Source organism: Mastigoproctus giganteus, chromosome 13 (genome assembly GCF_048544385.1).
Source record: "Mastigoproctus giganteus isolate SK-2022 chromosome 13, ASM4854438v1, whole genome shotgun sequence".
NCBI lineage: Eukaryota > Metazoa > Arthropoda > Arachnida > Uropygi > Thelyphonidae > Mastigoproctus > Mastigoproctus giganteus.
Genome location: NC_143587.1, coordinates 60,665,857 through 60,685,985, shown reverse-complemented (window position 1 = coordinate 60,685,985; position 20,129 = coordinate 60,665,857). Strand labels below are relative to the sequence as shown.

Sequence of the window (20,129 nt, the reverse complement as noted above, 5' to 3'; positions counted from 1 at the left end):
TTCATGCCATGATCTAGGCCATAATGTCCAGTAAACATTTGATAGGTCCCTATTTTTTCTTTTTTTTTTTGATGGTTCTGCTGTTCAGTATTCATACCTTACCATCTTGAAGAATTAGTTTGTTCCAGGGCTCCAAAGCTTGAATCCTCTAGTAATTGCTTCCAACAAGATGGAACTCCCTTCCCACTATGCCATAAGTATCAGGGATCTCCTACATGATATGTTTGGAGATAAGTATATAAGGAGAGAATCAGCACATTTGGGAATATCAAATGATTGAACTCCTAGAAATCCTGATCTCTCCTCCCGTGATAACATACTGTGGAGCATAGTTTAAGGGGGCAGTGAGCTATGCAAAATATCCCACAGGATATGCACCAAATTATTTTCTGTTGAGAAAACTACAGTTGTCATACTGACCTTCTGAATCTTAAAGAGGACCCACCTGGTACATAATAAAGTACTTGTATTTATGTCATGTCCCTTTGTACTTGATGCATTAACCTATAACCATTTTGCGATTCTTTTGGACTATCTCGTGGATGCATCACTACATGTTGTGCAGTTAAATTTCTTAAGAAATATGATGGTGCAATCTCTATGGAAAGTGCATTTTGCTTACTGCTTTGTAGATACAGTATCATGCTGTGGGCAATCATATTAAAGAAATTAACAACCCACCAAGCCAAATAAATTAATCTAAATATAACTTGTGGAAGCAACAGGACATAAAATATATTACCTGGTTTTCTCAAAACAAAGAATAACTGTATTACTCCAGTCTATAACGTATATTGTTAAATAACAAGCAAAATGAACTAAAGGCAAAGCTGACAGTAATAAGAAAAGAAATTGTGCTTGTAGTTAATTATGTTGTGTTTTAAAAATTCTTTAACTGCTATATGCAAATTTTTGAAATCTGAATATAGCATTTTACAAAATCAAATAACTTTTTACATAAAATCAATGTATTTAAAACTTCTGAAACTTAAATTTAATGTTGAACAATAATTAAATAACTTGCAATAATTTTTAACTGTACTTAAAATACAGAAAAGGAATATGATTCTTCATCAAGGAAAAGAAACACTGATTACATTTATCTGTCTATATTATTTAAGCAAATGGTGAAGATGGCTTCACAAGTCTGATATACTTCATCTTTTGTTGGACTTGACTATAACTAAATTGCACATTATGCACAGGTAGAAGTTCGCAACTTGAAGATTAATGTTAATCAAAGTGTTCGTATATACATAAATAAATGAATAACGTATTGAAATAGTATCTTTAAATGGTTAACAATATGTTATAGTTCTAAAAGATCATACTCTGCATATAACTGTTGTGTTAAATTGTACACTGCCTCAGAGGAATCTGCTAAATTTACCATATATGATGATGCATTATGAGGAACTGGTCCCACAACATTTTCAATAAATTGCTTGATAGAAGGAAGTGTATACATGGCTAGTAGAGCACCTTTCTGAATTATCCAAGGATGAAATTTAGCCAATGTATTTTGATAACTCTCTCGAGCCACTGATGAGGTCTTTGTGTCAGCACTAGCTTGACTCAACTTCCGCATGAAAACTGTTATAAATTCCAGTGCACGGTGTAGTCTTAACAATACTCTAGATCCTGATGGATGATCGCCCTGAGTTAATAATCCACTATCTCTCTCATACAAAATCATTGAATGAATAGTGGAGTAATGGCTTTTGTCAGATGAATGATAACTGTCTAATATGCTAATTTTTTCAACAATATCTGAAGCCACAAAGCTAAACACTGATCCTAATGATGCAAATAACCTGAAAACAAAAATAAAAATCTTTCATGTAAAAATATAACATAACATTCACTTACAGAAATAGGGTGCAAACTGTCTTTAACAAAAAAAAAATTACCTAATTCAATCACTTATGCATTTCTGTGCTGGAGAAACCTATTTACTAACCATTTAATACAGAATAATTCAAAAATGGCTCTACAGTTTTATAAACCTATAACTTGTTTTTCAGGTGGTAGATGACTTTCATCAACCGGTGAAATACCACCACTTTGCTTATTGGAGGCTTGAAGTGGTGAAACTCATGTTTAGTCTCTAGAGCAAAGTTTCTGGCATCCCCCTCCCCCCATACTTCTCCTTCAACCCATGCACGGTACTATGTACTATAGGGTTTGATACCTTTCGTGTTTGGGGTTTTCATAAAAAAAAACTTGGACCATTTTAAATTAGTAAGACATAATCTGCGTTAAACTTTCAGTGAAGTAGAATAAGCACAATGCATTTTTCTCTTTGAACAATTAAGCTCTGCAACCAAGTTCAACCATGTTTTTGCAAGCAATATGGAAAACTGCCTCTTATATATTGTTCTTGGCTATATGTCAAAAAAAAAAAAAAAAAAAAAAAAGAAAGACCACATAAATTATGAAACTGAAAAATGTGAAAACAGCTTTCACTTGAAGTCCTATAAAATCAATATACTGTATATCAAGTTAATTATCAACTAAAAGTATCCAAGACCACTGTGTGAAGAATTGAGAATACAGGGAAGCCTAAAACCACACAAATTGCAAATGCTACAAGCCATTAGAAATGATAAGAAAAAGAAATGCCAGAATTTCTGTAATGACATTTCAATGCAGATGAATAATGAATGTTGAATTGTTATTTGTTATTTAGTTTTTAGGAGCATTAGCAACTAAGGCCATATTGCTCCGGGATATGCGGTGGTCAACCCTGACCTTTCCGCATCCTCCGTATTTGGTGGTGACGGGCTCGAACCCCGGTCTAATCAAGAAGCGTGTGCTACGCACTGCTGCTCCTTCCCACCTGGCTACGGAGGCGCCATGAATGTTGAAGCAGATGGGTTTTTTGATTGACATTTCATTTACTGATAATCACTATAATAAAAGTGAGATAACAGAATTAGTGGTGACAAATGATCCAAGGAAACAAGTTTATACATCAGACACAAAAAAAAAAACAAAAAAAAAAACACACACACACATACTACTTACCTTATCTATTTTTTTTTTTCATGAAAATAGCCATGCACAAGAGGTATCAGAACCTACAGTATTTAGTAGTATCATGCACGGGTTCAAGGTTGAGAAGATGAAAGAAAATACTTGTTGATATTTGAATTAAAATTCTATGGATCGCAATTTTCAGGAAATACATATGAAGAAAGTTTAATAATTTGTCTAATTCTTCCTTAAATTGATTCAAACTACACAACTTACCAACACCCAGCGGAAGTTTGATTGTTAGAACAATCACTCTGGTTGAAAACAAATTTTTTACACATCTATCCTACAACCATACTTTTTAAATTTATGTTCCCTTATGTGTGTGTTGTTCAAGGAGTAAGGACTCGATTCATTTAATGCCTTAAAAGCCTCAATCAGATCTTCTTGCAGTCTCCAGAAGCTACAATTTTCAGAACTGAAGCCTTTTCTGGTAAGAGCACTGTTTTGTTCCCTCACTAATCTCATTACTCTTCTCTGCACCAGTTCCAACAGACCCACATACTTCCTAAAATAAAGCCTCCAACACTGCATGGAGTACTCAAGATGCGGCCTAACCATTGCCTCGTACAATGGAATAATCACTTCCATGTCCTTGCTGACAAAATTCCTGGTATACCATTGACAGAACTCCATATGCTGTCCAGCAGCAGGTCTACTGATCAGAAAACTTCATGTTAGACTGTATAATTAGCCCCTATCTAATTGATATGTTAATCAGATTACTGCTGCCCACATGCAGTACCTTACCTTTGTAAGGTACTGCATATGGGCATGCAGTACCTTACCACTTCTAAACCCATCTAGCTAATATTTCCAGGTCTTGTTGCATAATTTTATCTTAATTTCTATCATTAACCACCTTGTCAACCTTCATATAACATTTTTATTTAAGAAATAAAAATTAACGTACCTGAAATGTAACACACTGCATACATTAACAATTTTTATTTTTTAATGATACCGATGTAGTTTAATCTTTAATCATATCAAATATGTCTATGTTTGCTGACGATACAAAAAGGGACAAGGTAATTAATGACAGTAATCAGGGTATGTTACTCCAACAAGATCTAGATTAAAGCCAAAGGTAGCTGAGTAGTTAAGTGCTAGAGTGTAGTAATGCACATGCATTTGGGTGGACTGTGGTACAAGCACACATGACTGCTAAATATAATTAATGACTGTATTCATTTTCAAAATAATTTTTAATAGGCCTCTGTAGCCAAGTGGTCAAGAACAAGGGTACAAAAGTGCACACATTTTGACGATTATGCAAGCCTGTGTGATTATTAAATACATTATAACGTTCTTGCATTCTCTCTATCTTGTGAGATTCTCTGATTTTATGTGGTCATTCTGGAATGTAAAAAGAAAATTTATAAATTAGGCAGATTGGCTGAAAGAAGTAGCAGTTGAGGTTTAACATTGATAAAAATAGGGTCCTGCATTTGGGTAGCAATAATCCCACAATAACAGTTGGGTATACTAACTCAAAGTTGTGGAGAACGAAATTACACGGCAGCAGGGACAAAGAGATGATTAGCCTGTTGTAAGAGGCAATAATTAGGTCACATCTTGGGCACTGCATACAGTTTGAAAGCATTTTAGGAAGTATACAGATTTGTTGGAACGAATGCAGAGAATAGCTAAAAGATGAGTCGGGGACCCAATGTTTCTCTCACCAAGAAAGCCAAGTTCTACTTGAAAATCAGGCATCTAGGTGGACACCTGATTAAAGTTTAAGACCTTAAATGAGTTGAGTAAACTAAATGCTGATCTTTCTCCTAACTCTCCTTACTCTTTCTTGGATGGCACTCCCCTCCTGAGGCATAAATTTAAACTGGACATGGATGGCTGCAGGATAGATGTGCAGAAATTTGTCTTCAGCCAGGGATTATTTGATTATAATGGTCAACATAACTTTTACCTCCAATGATATTCACATCTCTCTCTCTGTGCAGTTTTTGTGTTGTCTTTTTTAGTTGAAGGCATAAAAAAAATTAATAATAATAAAACTTCAGCAGAAACAAATGGTAGCAACAAGTGACAGTGCACATTAACTGCCTTGAGACACAACATGTATCTTTTTCTTCAGCATTAGGCTGCTTGACACAACACTGAAGTCAATTCATTTTACTATCTGAACAGCATGACTCTACTGTAGCATCACAGTGCACTTTTTAATGTAAAATGAATCTAGATGGTGTCTAACAGATATTATATTTCAAAAAATACAATGAAGGCCTCTAGGAATATTTTTATTAACATTATGGAAATTAATGTGTTAATACAGGCAACCCCCGTATAACAGTACTTCTACGTGGTTTCGCTCTAACACAATTGATAAATTGCAGCAATCTTCACACAACACGGTTTCACTCTAACATGGCTAGAAAATTACAACAAACCTTACATAACAGTATTTCTGAACTTTTGTGTGGGGGAAACCCTGCTATTATGTTGGATGGAATTTTTATACATTTCCATTCTTTTTTCTGAATCCCTGCTTTTGGCTCGCTAGTTGTTATGCAAAAAAAAAAAAAAAAAATATATATATATATATATATATATATATAGAGGGAAATCCCCATGTTAGGTCCTCTGTGCTATTGAATTTGTGGAAAAAAATCTAGATTTCAAAGTTTTATTACTATTGGATAATGTGCCAGGCCATCCAAAAGATTTAAGTCATCCAAATGTTGAAGTAATATATTCCTACCACCTAATACAATTTCTTTAATTTACCTTTAAAACTCATTATATTAGAAAATCGTTACAATGGATTTCGGAAAAAAATGATTCCTATTGAAGTGATGGAGGCATGAAAATATTTTTCAATTGTGGACTGTATTGGAATCATAATTTTATCACTCAAAGTAAAACCAACTGTCAACATTAACTGAGTGTTTGAAAAACGTATGTGCAGAGTGAGTTCAGTCAGGAAATATGGTCGAACCAGCAAAAAACAGAATCGGCGTGAAAGTACAACTTGCTAAGTTGGTAGGAGGGAAAGGTTTTGATGATATGACTACTGAAGACATGTTGTTATTCGGTTTTTAGGAGCATTAGCAACTAAGGCCATATTGCTCCAGGGATATGTGGTGGTCATTTCCTGACCTTTCCGCATCCTCCATATTTGGTGGTGACTGGTTTGAACCCCGGTCTAATCAAGAAGCGTGTGCTACACACTGCTGCTCCTTCCCACCTGGTTAGGGATACGTCTTACTGAAGACATTCAAGAATTACTGGTAGAAAATGAGGTTGGAAAAGTGGATTTGGTGGAAATGGCATCAGAGGTAAACCAAATCAATTCTGAGAATGATAGTACAGATGAAAATTCTGAAGTTCCAAATTTTACGCTAAAATGCATATGGGAAGGCTTAAATTTAGTCGAGCAAATAGAATCTTATTTTTTGGATGCAGATGCTTCGACTGAAAGGAGCGCAAATTTCAAAAGGGAGCTTCAAAAATGCTTAGATCCATACCATGAAATTTACAAAGATCTATCGGGCAAAAGCAAATAACTCAAATTACTGATTTTTTAGAGAGAGCAGAAGATACAAGAAATCCAGATGCCACAGAAGAAAGTTCAGAAGGTGAAGATATTCTGCAACAGAGAAAATGTTCTCGTTTGATTGTGGTTAGCAGCAATGAAGAGGAAGAAATTTAAACGAACGTACATCATCTGACATATATGAGGGGGTTTCTGGGTACCCGTACCTAGAAATAATAGTGCTAGAAAGGTGAAACTTCACAGGAGCTTTAATCCTTTTCTATGTACTCTCCATGTATATTAACACATTTCTCCCACCTATGGATCAGTTGTTTAATGCCTTGATCATAGAAGTCTGCATTTTTTGTCTGAAACTACGATTCCACTTCATTGATGACTTCCTGAGACAAATCAAAGTGGCGTCCACGCAATAGTTTCTTCATTGTACACCCAGCATTCATCACCGACTGATCAAAGAGATTCTCAACATCCGCATTACACAAATCCAACAGCTGGCAAGAACACTGCATTCGACATTGCTTCTGCAAAGACGGCAGCAATCTTGGAACCCATCAATACAGAGACCTTAGACATGTGCATAAGGTATAAGGTATGTTCGTGTCAAACGGCACCTGGGATTTCTCCCAACTCTGTGTGTGTTTCGCTGTATCGAGGACAGTACACTGTCAAGCCAGAGACTTGAAAGTGTGTGTGGGCCGTGTCTGTGCAGTGTGATATGTTGTACCCATTGTCTGACCGGCTTATTGGCCGCCAAGACCCTAGTGGGGCCTGACGTTGCCCATACCCTGCCATGTGGAGGTTATCCAGCCGAGTGTATCCAGTATCACAACAAATTGCTCTGGCAGGTCCTGCCACCTAGTTTCCTGAGATTTCAGTGGCTAGGACCTTAAAAAAAAATAAAAATAAAAAATAAAAATTTACGCATTTGACATTAGTGCTTAATGAGATTGCTGTTTGGAAATCGCTGGTTGGGGTTGAACGCTAAAGAGATGCGTTAAAGGAGGCCTAATAGGTTGGGCAAAATTTTGATGTTATTAAATTTAGATGTGAGGCTATACGGTAGATAAAAGCTAATAGTGTTTGTTGTCTTAGAGATTTTGACGAAACCGGTGGAATTTAGACGTTGATTAGAATTTGGCAGCATTGTTAAGGGTGTACCTTGGTCGATTTAGTGAGAGGAGGAGACTGAAGACTTGGGGAAACAGATAGAAGAATAGGGATGATAGAGTAGGCATCCCCAAAGAGGTCAGTGGAGATGAGCCCCACCAGGCGAAGTATGGGGGTAGGCAGGGAGGAGACAGAGATCTGTCTCCTCCCGCTGCCTGGGGATGGGGTTTTAAATGGAACCAGGTTAGAGTACCCAGTTTGGATCGCCAATGAAGTGTTGGCAGCAAAGCTGCAGAATGTCTTCGTAAGTGTCATGTCCAAGCAGTGTCGAATCCAGTATGAAGGTCAAGCTGCCCATCCTGCCCCAGGGGTGGGATATGTTAGCTGGAAGTGGGGAACCCACCAGGCGAGGGGGTGGGAGAGATTTATTTCTTTCATAATCTGCATTCTCACTCTACTTGCATATATATATATATATATATATTTTTTTTTTTTTTTTTTTTGCAGGCCAGAGGGGCGTCTCCGTAGCCAGGTGGGAAGGAGCAGTAGTGTGTATCACACGCTTCTTGATTAGACCGGGGTTCAAGCCCGTCACCACCAAATATGGAGGATGCGGAAAGGTCAGGGAATGACCACTGCATATTCACAGAGCAATATGGCCTTAGTTGCTAATGCTCCTAAAAAAAAAAAACCAAATAGCAGGCCAGAGGAGAATGCAGTGATAGTGTTTATGTGGTTAGTAAATGTTTGTTAATACAGTATATGTAAAGTAATGTAAATTATTTTTAACTGTGTATTCTTTCGGCCAATTACATTTGCTCTTCCACTCATTCCCATTCACTGTCTCTTTCCCTCATGCTAGGTCACTCTTTCTTTCACCAAAACTGCCATTTATTCCCTTTTACCATAATTCCTAGTTCACTCAGTGCCCAGCCTATTCATTCTATCTTTAATTTTCATTCATTCTACATTGGATACCCTTGCTGATAGCTTACTGATATTTTTCAGTAATCTGCTTCCCTGGCTGCCTGTACATCTCCCTCCCCTGCATGGTTACTTATTTGGTGTGGGCCCTAGGTTCCTACACATGGTAGGGTAGTCCTGGGGTTTGTTATACCAGGTTTCTGTCAGGGTGCAGAATACTGCTGTCCTAACAGTTTTTAAGTCATCATCTGGGCGTGGTGGGAAACTCAGGCAATTTCACTATTGATTATTGTCTAATTGCTGGGGACTGAATTGCCATTCTTTGGATTGCTCTGCGCATTTCAAATACTTTCTGTGTGAAAGATATAAAAAGCTTTATAATTTTGCTCTTCTATGATGAACAGATGTTCTTCTCCCCTGGGAAGGGGACCAATCTGTGCTATTAGCTCTGTTCTGGGGATGTCATACATTATTCATATAGAATGTTATTGTTGTTATTGTTATTTGGTTTTTAGGAGCATTAGCAACTAAGGCCATATTGCTCCAGGAATATGCGGTGGTCATTCCCTTGACCTTTCCGCATCGTCCGTATTTGGTGGTGACGGGCTCGAACCCCGGTCTAATCAAGAAGCGTGTGCTGCGCACTGCTGCTCCTTCCCACCTGGCTACGGAGGCGCATATAGAATGTGTGCCCAGTTTTCACTTTCACCACAGGTGCAGTTTGGGTCATCAGTCAGGCCTAAGCACGTTAGTTTCCCCTTTAGGGAGCCGTGACTTGTCAATATAAATGTTGTAAAAAGTCCAGGGGCATACCACTTAGGTGGCTCTGGGCTAACCATTGACACCCGTGGCAGAAACCGTTTGGCAACCAGACCTCTGGTTTCTTGCTCCCACTTTGTTTGCCATAGCTCATGGAGCTTTGTGGTTATTCTTTTTCTTTCATCATTGAAGGTGTTAGTTGTGTCAAGGGCTATCCCCAGAAATTCTGTGGGTATGCCTTTTTAAATCTATAATATAAGCCGCTTTTGGCTACTTCCAGGTAAAGTGGGAAAGTTCCGGCCAGCAACTGTAGTAGAAGTGTGCTTACTGCGCGACATGCTCTGGTAATAGTGAGTAGTATTGTCCTTTGTATTGATTCTAATTTATTCCTATTTCTTACTATGGCCGAGCGGATGAACCATGCACCGGCTCCATAGGTGATAACAGGTAGGAACATTGCACGGTATATGACTGCCAGGGTCTTTCTTTTGAGCCCCCAGTCTGCTCGACTGATCCTGGCAATCATACCTGCATAATTTCTCACTTTCTTCACCAAGTAGATCAAATGGGGTAAAAAGTTAGTTTTGAATCAAAGAGCACTCCAAGATATTTTAGTTCTTTTACCATTTTTATAGTGGTTGTGTTAATTTTGATTTGTGGACATCTGCTTATGTCCAAACTGCCTTTTAGAAGTAAGTTTGTTTTTTCAGGCGATATTTTGAGCATGTGCATTTGTGCCCACTCCTGCAGCTGCAATTGGGCAGCATGTGCTGCCCGCTTGCAGCTGCAGGAGTGGGCAGCACACTTAGACATGTGCAGATGGTTATGTAAAATGCTGTGGGCAGACAACTAATTCCCACTGCATTTGCAATGAAATGTCACACATCTGTCACTCAGCACCAGCTGCTCAACCTTTACAACCATCTCACTGTCTGTGGATGTTGATGGCCTTCCTTCTCCTGGCTCAAAGACACTGGTATGACCACACTGGAACTCCAGTTTCCACTTTTTTACAGTGTCATAGGATGGACAATTCTACCCAAACACAGCTTTCATTTCTTTGTCAATTTCCTGAGCTTTCTTGCCCTGCAAATGCAGGAACTTGATCACTGCTCGATACTCCACTTTGTCAACCATAGCACCCTTCCTCAGATTCCAGGCTCCACCTCTGGTGTATGATCACCTACGGGAATGAAATTTCACATGTTAGTTATTGAATATGTAGACAACTTATATTAAAAACAGCATCTTCCTACTGATGTTTTATCTAGGTCAAGGTACGAACTTTTTCATACCCTCTCGTATGTATCACAGTTTGTAAGGCATTTTCAGTTATTACTATTTTTAATAAAAATTAAGTTTCCGATAGTTATAAAAAAATGGTGTATTTTTTTTTATCTTTTAGAACGTAACCCCTTTTAAATTCTGTACAGTGGGACCAACTGACGATGTCACCAACAGTAAATTCTAAGTGGGAAGCATTCAAGGAATTAATCGTGGATGCTACTAAAAGTTTCATATTTATTAAGAAATATTGTTCAAGGTTTAGGCCTAAATGGTTATCTAATGAACTAATGAGACTCGTAACAGAGAAGAAAATTGCACGGGATGCATATAAATTATCAAGCGACTCAGAAGCCTATGGCAGATATAAGCTAGTCTGTAATCAGGTCACAAAGGAGGTTAGGCAGGCGAAGGCAGATTACGAGAAATCCTTGGCAAAAGATGCTAAGAAAAACAGCAAGGATTTCTTTACTTATATAAACTCTTAAAGGAAGGGGATGAATCTGATTGGTCCACTTGACATCGATGGTTCGACTGTTGATGATCCTGCTCAGATAGCAAACAAACTGAATGAGTATTTTGCATCTACATTCACACATGAGGAATTATTAAGGTTTGAAAATGGCAGAAGGTTATCAAATTGTAGCAGGATACTTAATGATTTTGTAATAACTGAAAGCAAAGTGGAGGAGAAATTGTTGAAGTTAAACATAAGAAAAGCACCTGGGGTGGATGGCATCTATCCAGTTATATTAAAGGAGGCGGCAAAGCAACTAAGCAAACCCTTAGCCATAATTATGAGAGCATCCTTGGACTCAGGGGAGGTTCCCACGGACTGGAGATGTGCAAATGTATCCCCAATTCACAAAGGGGGATCGAAGGGTGACACGAGTAATTACAGACCAGTTAGTTTAACTTCTGTTCCAGGTAAATTAATGGAGTCACTGGTTAAAGATGCATTGCAGGATCATCTAGACAAGACTGCAGCAATAATTCAGACACAGCATGGGTTTGTTAAGGGAAAGTCTTGTCTGACAAATTTGATAGGATATTATGATGTGGTTACAAAGGAACTGGATGCAAAAAATAATTTTGATATCATATATTTGGATTTCAGCAAAGCTTTTGACACTGTTGCACATGGAAGACTATTGTACAAATTGGAGCAGAATGGTATTAAGGGTTAAGCTGCTACAATGCATAAAAGGATGGTTAAGTGGGAGAAGACAGAGGGTGGTAATCAATGGGTGCTGCTCTTCGTGGACTAATGTTATTAGTGGAGTCCCACAGGGTTCGGTGTTAGGTCCACTGTTGTTTTGTATATTTATCAATGATATTGATGAAGGTATATCAGGCTTAATGTCGAAGTTTGCAGATGATACAAAAGGTTGGCAGGGTTGTTAATGACAGTAATGGCAGTGTGCTACTGCAACAGGATCTAGATAATTTGGGCAGATGGGCTAAGAAGTGGCAACTGAAGCTTAACCTTGACAAATGCAAAGTACTGCATATATAGTACTGCATAAAGGGTGCAAAGAAGGGTAACTCGCCTGGTGAGATCGGCAAAAGGGCGTCCTTATGAAGAAAGACTTCGAATATGTGGGTTGCAGAGTTTGGAAACTAGACACCTTAGAGGAGATTTGATTGAGGTGTTTAAGGCTCTGAGAGGCATCAGTAAAATGAATGAGGACGAAATTTTCAAGATTATAAATGATGCTAGAACTAGGGGACATAAATTCAAGTTACGGGGGGAAATGTTTAGATTGGACTGCAGGAAGTTTTATTTTAGCCAGCGAGTTATAAATTATTGGAATAAGTTAACTTCATGGGTGGTAGAGGCCGACAGTTTGGGGAAATTCAAAGGTCATGTGGATAGTACTTTCGGGTAAGGGAAGCGCATAGGATGATAGGATTAATTTCCTTTTTATTTATTTCATTTTATTATTTATTTATTAATTATTTATTTATTAATTATTATTATTTATTTATTTATTAATTATTATTATTTATTTGTTTATTTATTTAATTTTTGTTTTTATCATTGTTTTGTTCGGATTTTTTTTTTTTTTTTTTTTTTTGGCTGGTGCAGCATAAGCCATGGGCTTTCTTGCACCATATGGCCGTTACTAATACTAATATGGGTAGAAGTAACCCCAGAGAAACGTACCAACTCTGTGGTACTACACTTAAGGTGGTAGAAAATGACAAAGATCTGGGAGTAATTGTGCAGTCAGATATGAAGTTTTCTGAGCAATGCAGATAGGCTGCCAGGGCAGGTCATGGGGTTTTGTCAATGATATATAGGAATTTTGCTAGCAGGGAGAAGGAGGTGATTGTCCCTCTGTTTAAGGCAATGGTCAGGCCACGCCTTGAGTACTGCGTACAGGTCTGGAGGCCTCATTTTAGGAAGGATGTAGATTTACTTGAGCGTGTACAGAGAAGGGCAACAAGATTGGTGAGGGGAATGAAGGGATCCTCTTACCAAGAGAGGCTTAAATTCTGCAAATTGCAGTGGCTGGAGACTAGGCACCTGCGCGGTGATCTGATTGAGGTGTATAAGGCCTTGAATGGGTTGAGCACGCTGAATTCTGATGGGATCCTTCCACTTGTTCAGATTACGAACCTAAGGGGGCATAAATTCAAATTAAGAAAAGAGAAATGTAGAATAGATGTGCGGAAATTTGCCTTTAGCCAGCGGGTGGTTAATTGCTGGAACAAACTTCCATTTGTCGTTGTGGAAGTTGACAGGTTAAATAAATTTAAGGAGGAACTGGACAGGCATTTGGAGGGAATGGTGTGATTTTTTTTTTTTTTTTTTTTTTTGGCTGATGCTGCATAAGCTCATACACTTGCTTTCTTGCATCACATGCCACTACTACTAACTACCTTGTTATACTAGGGTTACCTGTATTCTATTAAAGGGGTCACAGTATAAAGATAGATGACTGCTTAAAAAAGTTCTGCTTATACCCTGACATGAACAAAAAAGTCGGGGGGGGGGGGGGGGTTTACAACTAATCATATTGACAAGAAAACAACAATTACCATATTTAGCAGACGTGGGCTCAAACCACAGTCCATTAAGTTGTGTACACTACTGCACCAGGCCATCTAATAAATTTTCTGGTTGTGCCAGTACATCCACATAGGGTCAGAGGAGTTTTGCAAGATACAGAGTACAAGAACACCACCACATTTAGTATTCACATAGGCTAAAACCACAATCAACTCAAACATATGTACTACTGCACCACTGCATTTGACAATATGTTGGTTGAATTATATTTCATGGCTACCCACGTATATCTGGAAGGCGTGGGGAAGGGGGAGAGATAACCAGATTTTCAAATCAAAGCAGCCATGCAGGTGGCATTATTAGAAACAAGAGAGGTCAAAATAAGCATGTTGTTTCAATCATTTTATTATTATTTTTAAACAACTCAACTAAATTTTAGAACTAATTATATAAAGACAGTTTGTTAATTAATAAAAAAGTTATTCAAACGTGTAGTAATTTATTCCTAATTTTATTTTTTTCACTAGACATTTTTTAAAATTTTTCTATAATAATTCAGCATCAAATTTTCTAAATTCCTTACAAGTCAATTTTTAACATTCTTTTAAACCAAAATTTTAAACACTTCGACAATATGCACTTCAGTTACATGAAGTCTGGAACCCAAACAAGCATGCAATATGAATTTAACAAGATAATAACTTCTCTTCAATAAGGAGAACGAATCAAAAATCCTCTTATCCTATAAGTAAATAGTTTGGGAATATAAAATAAAAGGCCACTAATAAAGGTCTGGTGGATTGTTTAATAAGAAAGTTATTTAAATTTTTCTTAGTCAAGTTGTCGATAACGTCAGTGTGAGCATTTCATTGTAATGCCAGAAAAATAACACATCAAATATTCCCAAAACAATTCAGAATCAAAGCAGAGGCTAAAATTATATATAAAATTAAACATAAAATACAAAAATATTTGTATTAATGTGGTAACAGGACTTCTGATACACTCTGTAGTGCAAGAAGAAATAACAATCAGCAGTTAGTTCTGAAGAAAAAGCAAATTAAAATTTTAAATTTAGAAATATCTGTAGTTCACCCTAAGACAGTCTGGTTGTTACTGCTATGGTCAGGAGAACATCAACTTATGTGTGATCATTCACTAGCTTACACTGCACTCACACCACCTCTTTTCATCAACACACTGTTGGCCTAAGAATAAGCTTATTCACAGCAGTTGGTAACACAAATTGCATCAATGAAAAGTATACATAGTGAAAGAAACTAGTGACTAACTTTCAACCACTTTGATTTTCTCTTAACTACAAGCATAATGCTAAGTATCAACACACAAATTGGAAAATTTGGTAATAGAGTATACATGAAAATTTTGAAAAGTAAAAGTTATGGGCGTTGGGTAGATTAAAATAAATAATGAAAATGACTTCCAACATACTATGCCTTATTGAGTTATTTGTATTCATGGAGGAGAAAAATTATTCTAAAAATTTATTCTATTATTCAACATAACAGGTATTATTAAAAAATGCAAGTTTAAAACTTCAAAGGACAAGAGTTGTATTTGACCATGACTATAAGAAGTCAAAAATTTAAAACCAAGTTTGAAAACACAGGCAGGTGCAAGTGAACCATGATGTATAGGCAGGTGTGAGTGTACCATCGGGCATATCCCCCCCCCCACTTCTATAGGGATGCAGAGGATTATATATAAATTTCATTCAAGATATTAAAACTAAACTATGCTACAAAATTCAATTATAGCAATTAATGCAATATTTTCATATTAGTGCAAATAATTTGCACATTTATTTGGAACACAAAATGCTTACATCTCACAGTTATAGAATATAGTTTATGCATCTAACATATGACTGCAATGAATAAAGACAACTCAAACTTCTTTAATATATTCTAATGACATTTGATCTTTTCAAAATCATAAAAAGCAGGTCTTCATTTGCTTGTTTTTTTTTTTTTTTTTTTTAATATATCCAAGTCTAAAATTTAGACTAACAAGTTTTTATTTTTATGTTTATTGGGAGAGTTGTGGGGAGGGCAGCACAGGAAAAAAAATGTTCTATTTACAGATAGGTATTGTAAAAATGGCAAAACATACTTTTGAAATAATATTATGGTGAGGGAAGAGAGAGCAGTCTGAAAACTAACTGTTCATGTAAAATATACGTTTTTCTAGATTACTTTCTAACTAAATATTGTCAAATGTTCTTTATTAAGGAAAAAAAGAACTAAAAGGACTTCTGTGATAATTACTTACTTGTACAGATTGTTGGAACACATTTCTGTCTGGTATTTGTAGATGCAAATAATCTGAATAAATTTTTAAGAATTAGGGAAATTATTAGAGGGGATGGAAAGATGAAGTAGGATAGGTTTTTTTTTTTTTTCTGGTTGAAGATGTGTAAGCTTGCTTCCTTGCATAGTTCAGGCCCTTATCAACACTACAGTTTAAAACAGCAGTCTGCAAACAGTCAGAGTACATAGAAATAAAAATATAATTTTCTGAAGAACATCAATACCAGAAATCTCATTAATTGTCCGATTAAGTTTATTTAAAATTTATGTACCCACCTAATGTATTTTTTATAATAAAAAAAATTACAATAATTCTACAACTAGCATATTTTGCTAAAATTGCAATAGACTTTAAAAAAATTGCAACAGTGTCAATTCATACCTTGTTTATTTTTAAAGTAACTCATATAGTGGAAAAACTTACTGACCCCTGCTTTCAAACACTGTTGTACATTATATAAGTATTAAATAATTTCTCAAGTTATAGTATACATTCTAAAAAAAGTTACTAATTAAGACCGCAAGAGCATTCAAGCTCTATATGTCCTATTAAAATTATTATTAAAAACTATAAGAGAAAACCTTATACCTTTATGTAGGACCGGAATTCTCTCAACCCTCACAGTTGAAGTATTATGTGATTATATGAATGAATGTCCCGTATTTAATATTAAATAAACTCAATAACAAAGACTGCATTAAAATTATACAGTATAAATAGATATGTGTTAAAAGATTGTCATGTATTCAATTCTCATTCCCAACATAATGTACCAAGAAAAGCCAGGGGAAGCCGACAGCCATCAACACCCCCAAAAACCCAATCAATAATGTATGCCAACATGAGAACTGAAAGCAGTTGTCAAATTAATCCTTAAGAAACACAAGATAATGTATATCGAAATTAAAATATCTAAAATTTTAGGTTTTTAGATATTTTAATTTAACAGAACACAAATCTGCATCAAAACAAACTGCAATGAAATGAACAACTGAGCGATATCAGCATATCGATTGCATCACAACAGGGATTTTGCATAATGTCAGTCGCACTATAAAATTCGTATACTCGATTCACATGTTCTTTGCTTATGCCAAAGTTCTTTTATCTAGTTTAGTATTTTCCACAAGAAGAAAGGGTAAAACCCACACAAATAGGGCAGCTAACGTGTTAAATTTCACTTTATTGTTTTCATATAGTTCAGATAGGAACACGAAACATATAATATTAGGTTTAGTGTTCCTCAATTTAGTGAAGGTAGGAGCAACAACTTCTTGTGACAACAGTTTACAAATTTCCATTTTTTTTTTATTATTTCAGCACTTAAAATAAAAATTGTTTACATAGTTAGCAAAAATATTAGGTGGAACCAAGTGCAAATCAGTTGGGGGAGTGAGTGATTGATCCCTTTATCAGTACAATCTTAAAGTATGGATATGTAATAATTAAATTATTAAATGTTTTTTTGTTTTTTTTTAATTTTTCCTTGATCTGGTGCAATTTCTAAGTGGCATGCACCACATTACAGGAGAAGGCCACAACTAGTCAAACTATTTGCTGTCCAATTCCAAACTCACAGAGCTAACTTCTCATCTTCCTAATTTTCCTTCTACATATGCTTTTTTGAAACACCTTCCTTCACTGCATTTTCTGAAAATTAGAATATACAAAAATTCAATTCCAAGATTCAATTCAATTCACTTGACTGCCCTAGACTATCCTAGGGCAATCAAGTGAATGACTTCCCTAGGATAGTCTAGGGCAGTCAAGTCTCAAAAAAGATGAGAATAGGATTAAATAATGACCAGGATCATCTCATAAAAATTCTCCCCATTCTCTGTCACACAGATGTTCCATTTCCTCTGCATGCCTTTTCTGCAGATATTTCCATGGATACTGTTCTGAACTGGCATCTGTAAATTCTACCATTCTCTTCCAAACTAGTCTAAATATATGCCTCAATTAGTCAACTATTCACTATCCAACTCCAAAACTAACTTTTCCTCATTTAACCTTCTACATTTTTTTTTTTTTTTTTAGCCTTCTTCCACTGTATTCTCTGAAAATTACAATATGCAAAAATTCAATTCCAAAATCCAAAAGTATCGTTTGTGTTCTCAAACTTCAACCAATGCACATTCTACAGTGGAGAGAAATTCTACAGGTGGTGGAAGAGCTCTTCTCTCTCTCTCTCTCATTCTACCCACAAAACCTGTGATAGACTGCTTACGTAAGCAGTATGTTTTTAGCTAAACAGTTTGTTGATGAGAAGGGGTGGAATTGCAGTATGAATGACCTTGGCACATCTACAGAAATTCTCCAAAATTACATGTTTCACATCAACGTAAAAAAAAAAAAAAAACTTTAAAAACGCTCTAAAATCATAAAATGTTTCTCCTACTTTACCATTCTAGATAAAGTGGGAGAACGTTTACCATCCCAGAGGAGAAAATGGGGGATTTCATCAAATAATTAAAATGAGCAAATGACAATTCAAGCCATTCCCAGTTTCATCAAAACTTCGTCACAGTTTACCAGATTTACAGTTTATAGAGGGTTAATGATAAAGAATGATAATGATAAAAAAAAAATAATGATAAAAAAGAATAAAGAATAAAGAAAAAAGAATAATGATAAAAAAAAAGCTTTAAAAACGCTCTAAAATCATAAAATGTTTCTCCTACTTTACCATCCTAGATAAAGTGGGAGAACGTTTACCATCCCAGAGGAGAAAATGGGGGATTTCATCAAATAATTAAAATGAGCAAATGACAATTCAAGCCATTCCCAGTTTCATCAAAACTTCGTCACAGTTTACCAGATTTACAGTTTATAGAGGGTTAATGATAAAGTCCCGGTAATATTTCTGGGTTTAGTTTGGTGTAAAAATACGTGATTATATTCATTCTCTGCTAGAAAAACTAGTACCTATTCTGAACACCTGTTATGGATTACATTTTACCTGCAGAATGCATAAGGGCATTTTTTTTTTTAATCAATAAACACTCCAATACATTTTGAGCAAATGTTTCATTCAATGTTATTCTGGGACGTAAAGTAGCAGATTACGCTTACTCAGCCACCGGCCTGCGGCCCAGTAAATCACAAGAGGAACGAGAACGTCCTCCAATTTTTCATAACACGGAATTTTATTCTGACTTTTGTTTGAAAATGGCATATTTGTGAAATATAGTGAAATACAGTATCTAAAAACAGTAATTGAAGCCTGTGACGGGATATTCATCTCTCCATATTTCAAACGCGAATTAGTAAAGCCATTCATAAAACTGCATCCATAAGTCACATTAACAGATGTAACAAAACAAACTTTCAACTTACCGATATAATTCTTTATAGGCCTTAAGATATTCTTCAATATCTAAACCTTCAACACTCGCACTCTTCTGGAAACTCTCACATACAATATTTATATTAAATATCATTTTTCTAGCGTTGTTCCCTGTTGCAGGCTGGGGATACACGACGTCCAAGTTGCTATTGGCCATTTTGCAGTTACCACCTGCGCAAGTATTTCCTATAAAGTTGGAATAAATTATTAAGCAAAATGATATCACTATTAATGAAGTTAAAATAGTATTACATATTTTCTTTTTTTCAGAAGAAATCCAAGGTACAGTATAATGGTTCGACCAAGTACGATACGATACGAGTGCAACATCGTCTTCTATCATTATTTCACCGTTTCAACACTAGGTGTGCTCAATTACAAACGAAAACTAAACTCTGGAAAACTAACAGAGCTGGCTTTCAGACAATAAAAGAAACAGAAAGTGGTAGCGCTGCCATCGCTGACTCAGGTTTTAAAAATAAACCGTCTTGAGGTGTGTGTTTTCGTGCGCGCGCAATAAAATATGGCGTCCTCGCTCAAACATTATCACTTCAGTAATAATATGAATGACCTCTATTATTCTTCTCGTAACTTTAAGAGGTCAATCGCCTTCTGACATCCACTTGTCTTTCTTTTTTTTATACTTCTTCTTTTTAATTCTTGGTAGCTGTTTCAGCACCAAATTTTCTTTCTTTAGGAACTGCTGAAACATTCTTTAGGAACTGCTGTAATACAATGGAATACATTTGAAAATATGTATACGTTATAATATATTCGGGTATATTACTGTAAATAACCAAATTCGG

General features: G+C 36.0%; 1 protein-coding gene across 1 annotated transcript; it reads right to left on the bottom strand.

Moving 5' to 3' along the window:
• Nucleotides 1-1,154: 1,154 nt before the first annotated feature.
• Nucleotides 1,155-19,549, bottom strand: LOC150076103 (ceramide-1-phosphate transfer protein). Its single transcript, XM_090387547.1, has 2 exons — nucleotides 19,314-19,549; nucleotides 1,155-1,814 (listed from the first exon to the last, which is right to left on the bottom strand). The coding sequence occupies exons 1-2, from the start codon at nucleotides 19,478-19,480 to the stop codon at nucleotides 1,310-1,312; spliced, it is 672 nt and encodes a 223-aa protein (XP_090243673.1). The 5' UTR covers nucleotides 19,481-19,549; the 3' UTR covers nucleotides 1,155-1,309.
• Nucleotides 19,550-20,129: the final 580 nt, after the last annotated feature.

Bases quoted from the DNA above. Each gene is read 5' to 3' on its own strand.
- LOC150076103 (XM_090387547.1), bottom strand. From the start codon at position 19,480: ATGGCCAATAGCAACTTGGACGTCGTGTATCCCCAGCCTGCAACAGGG. The intron at 1,815-19,313 runs GTAAGTTGAAAG...TTTTGTTTTCAG, and splicing joins GCCTATAAAGAATTATATCG to GTTATTTGCATCATTAGGAT.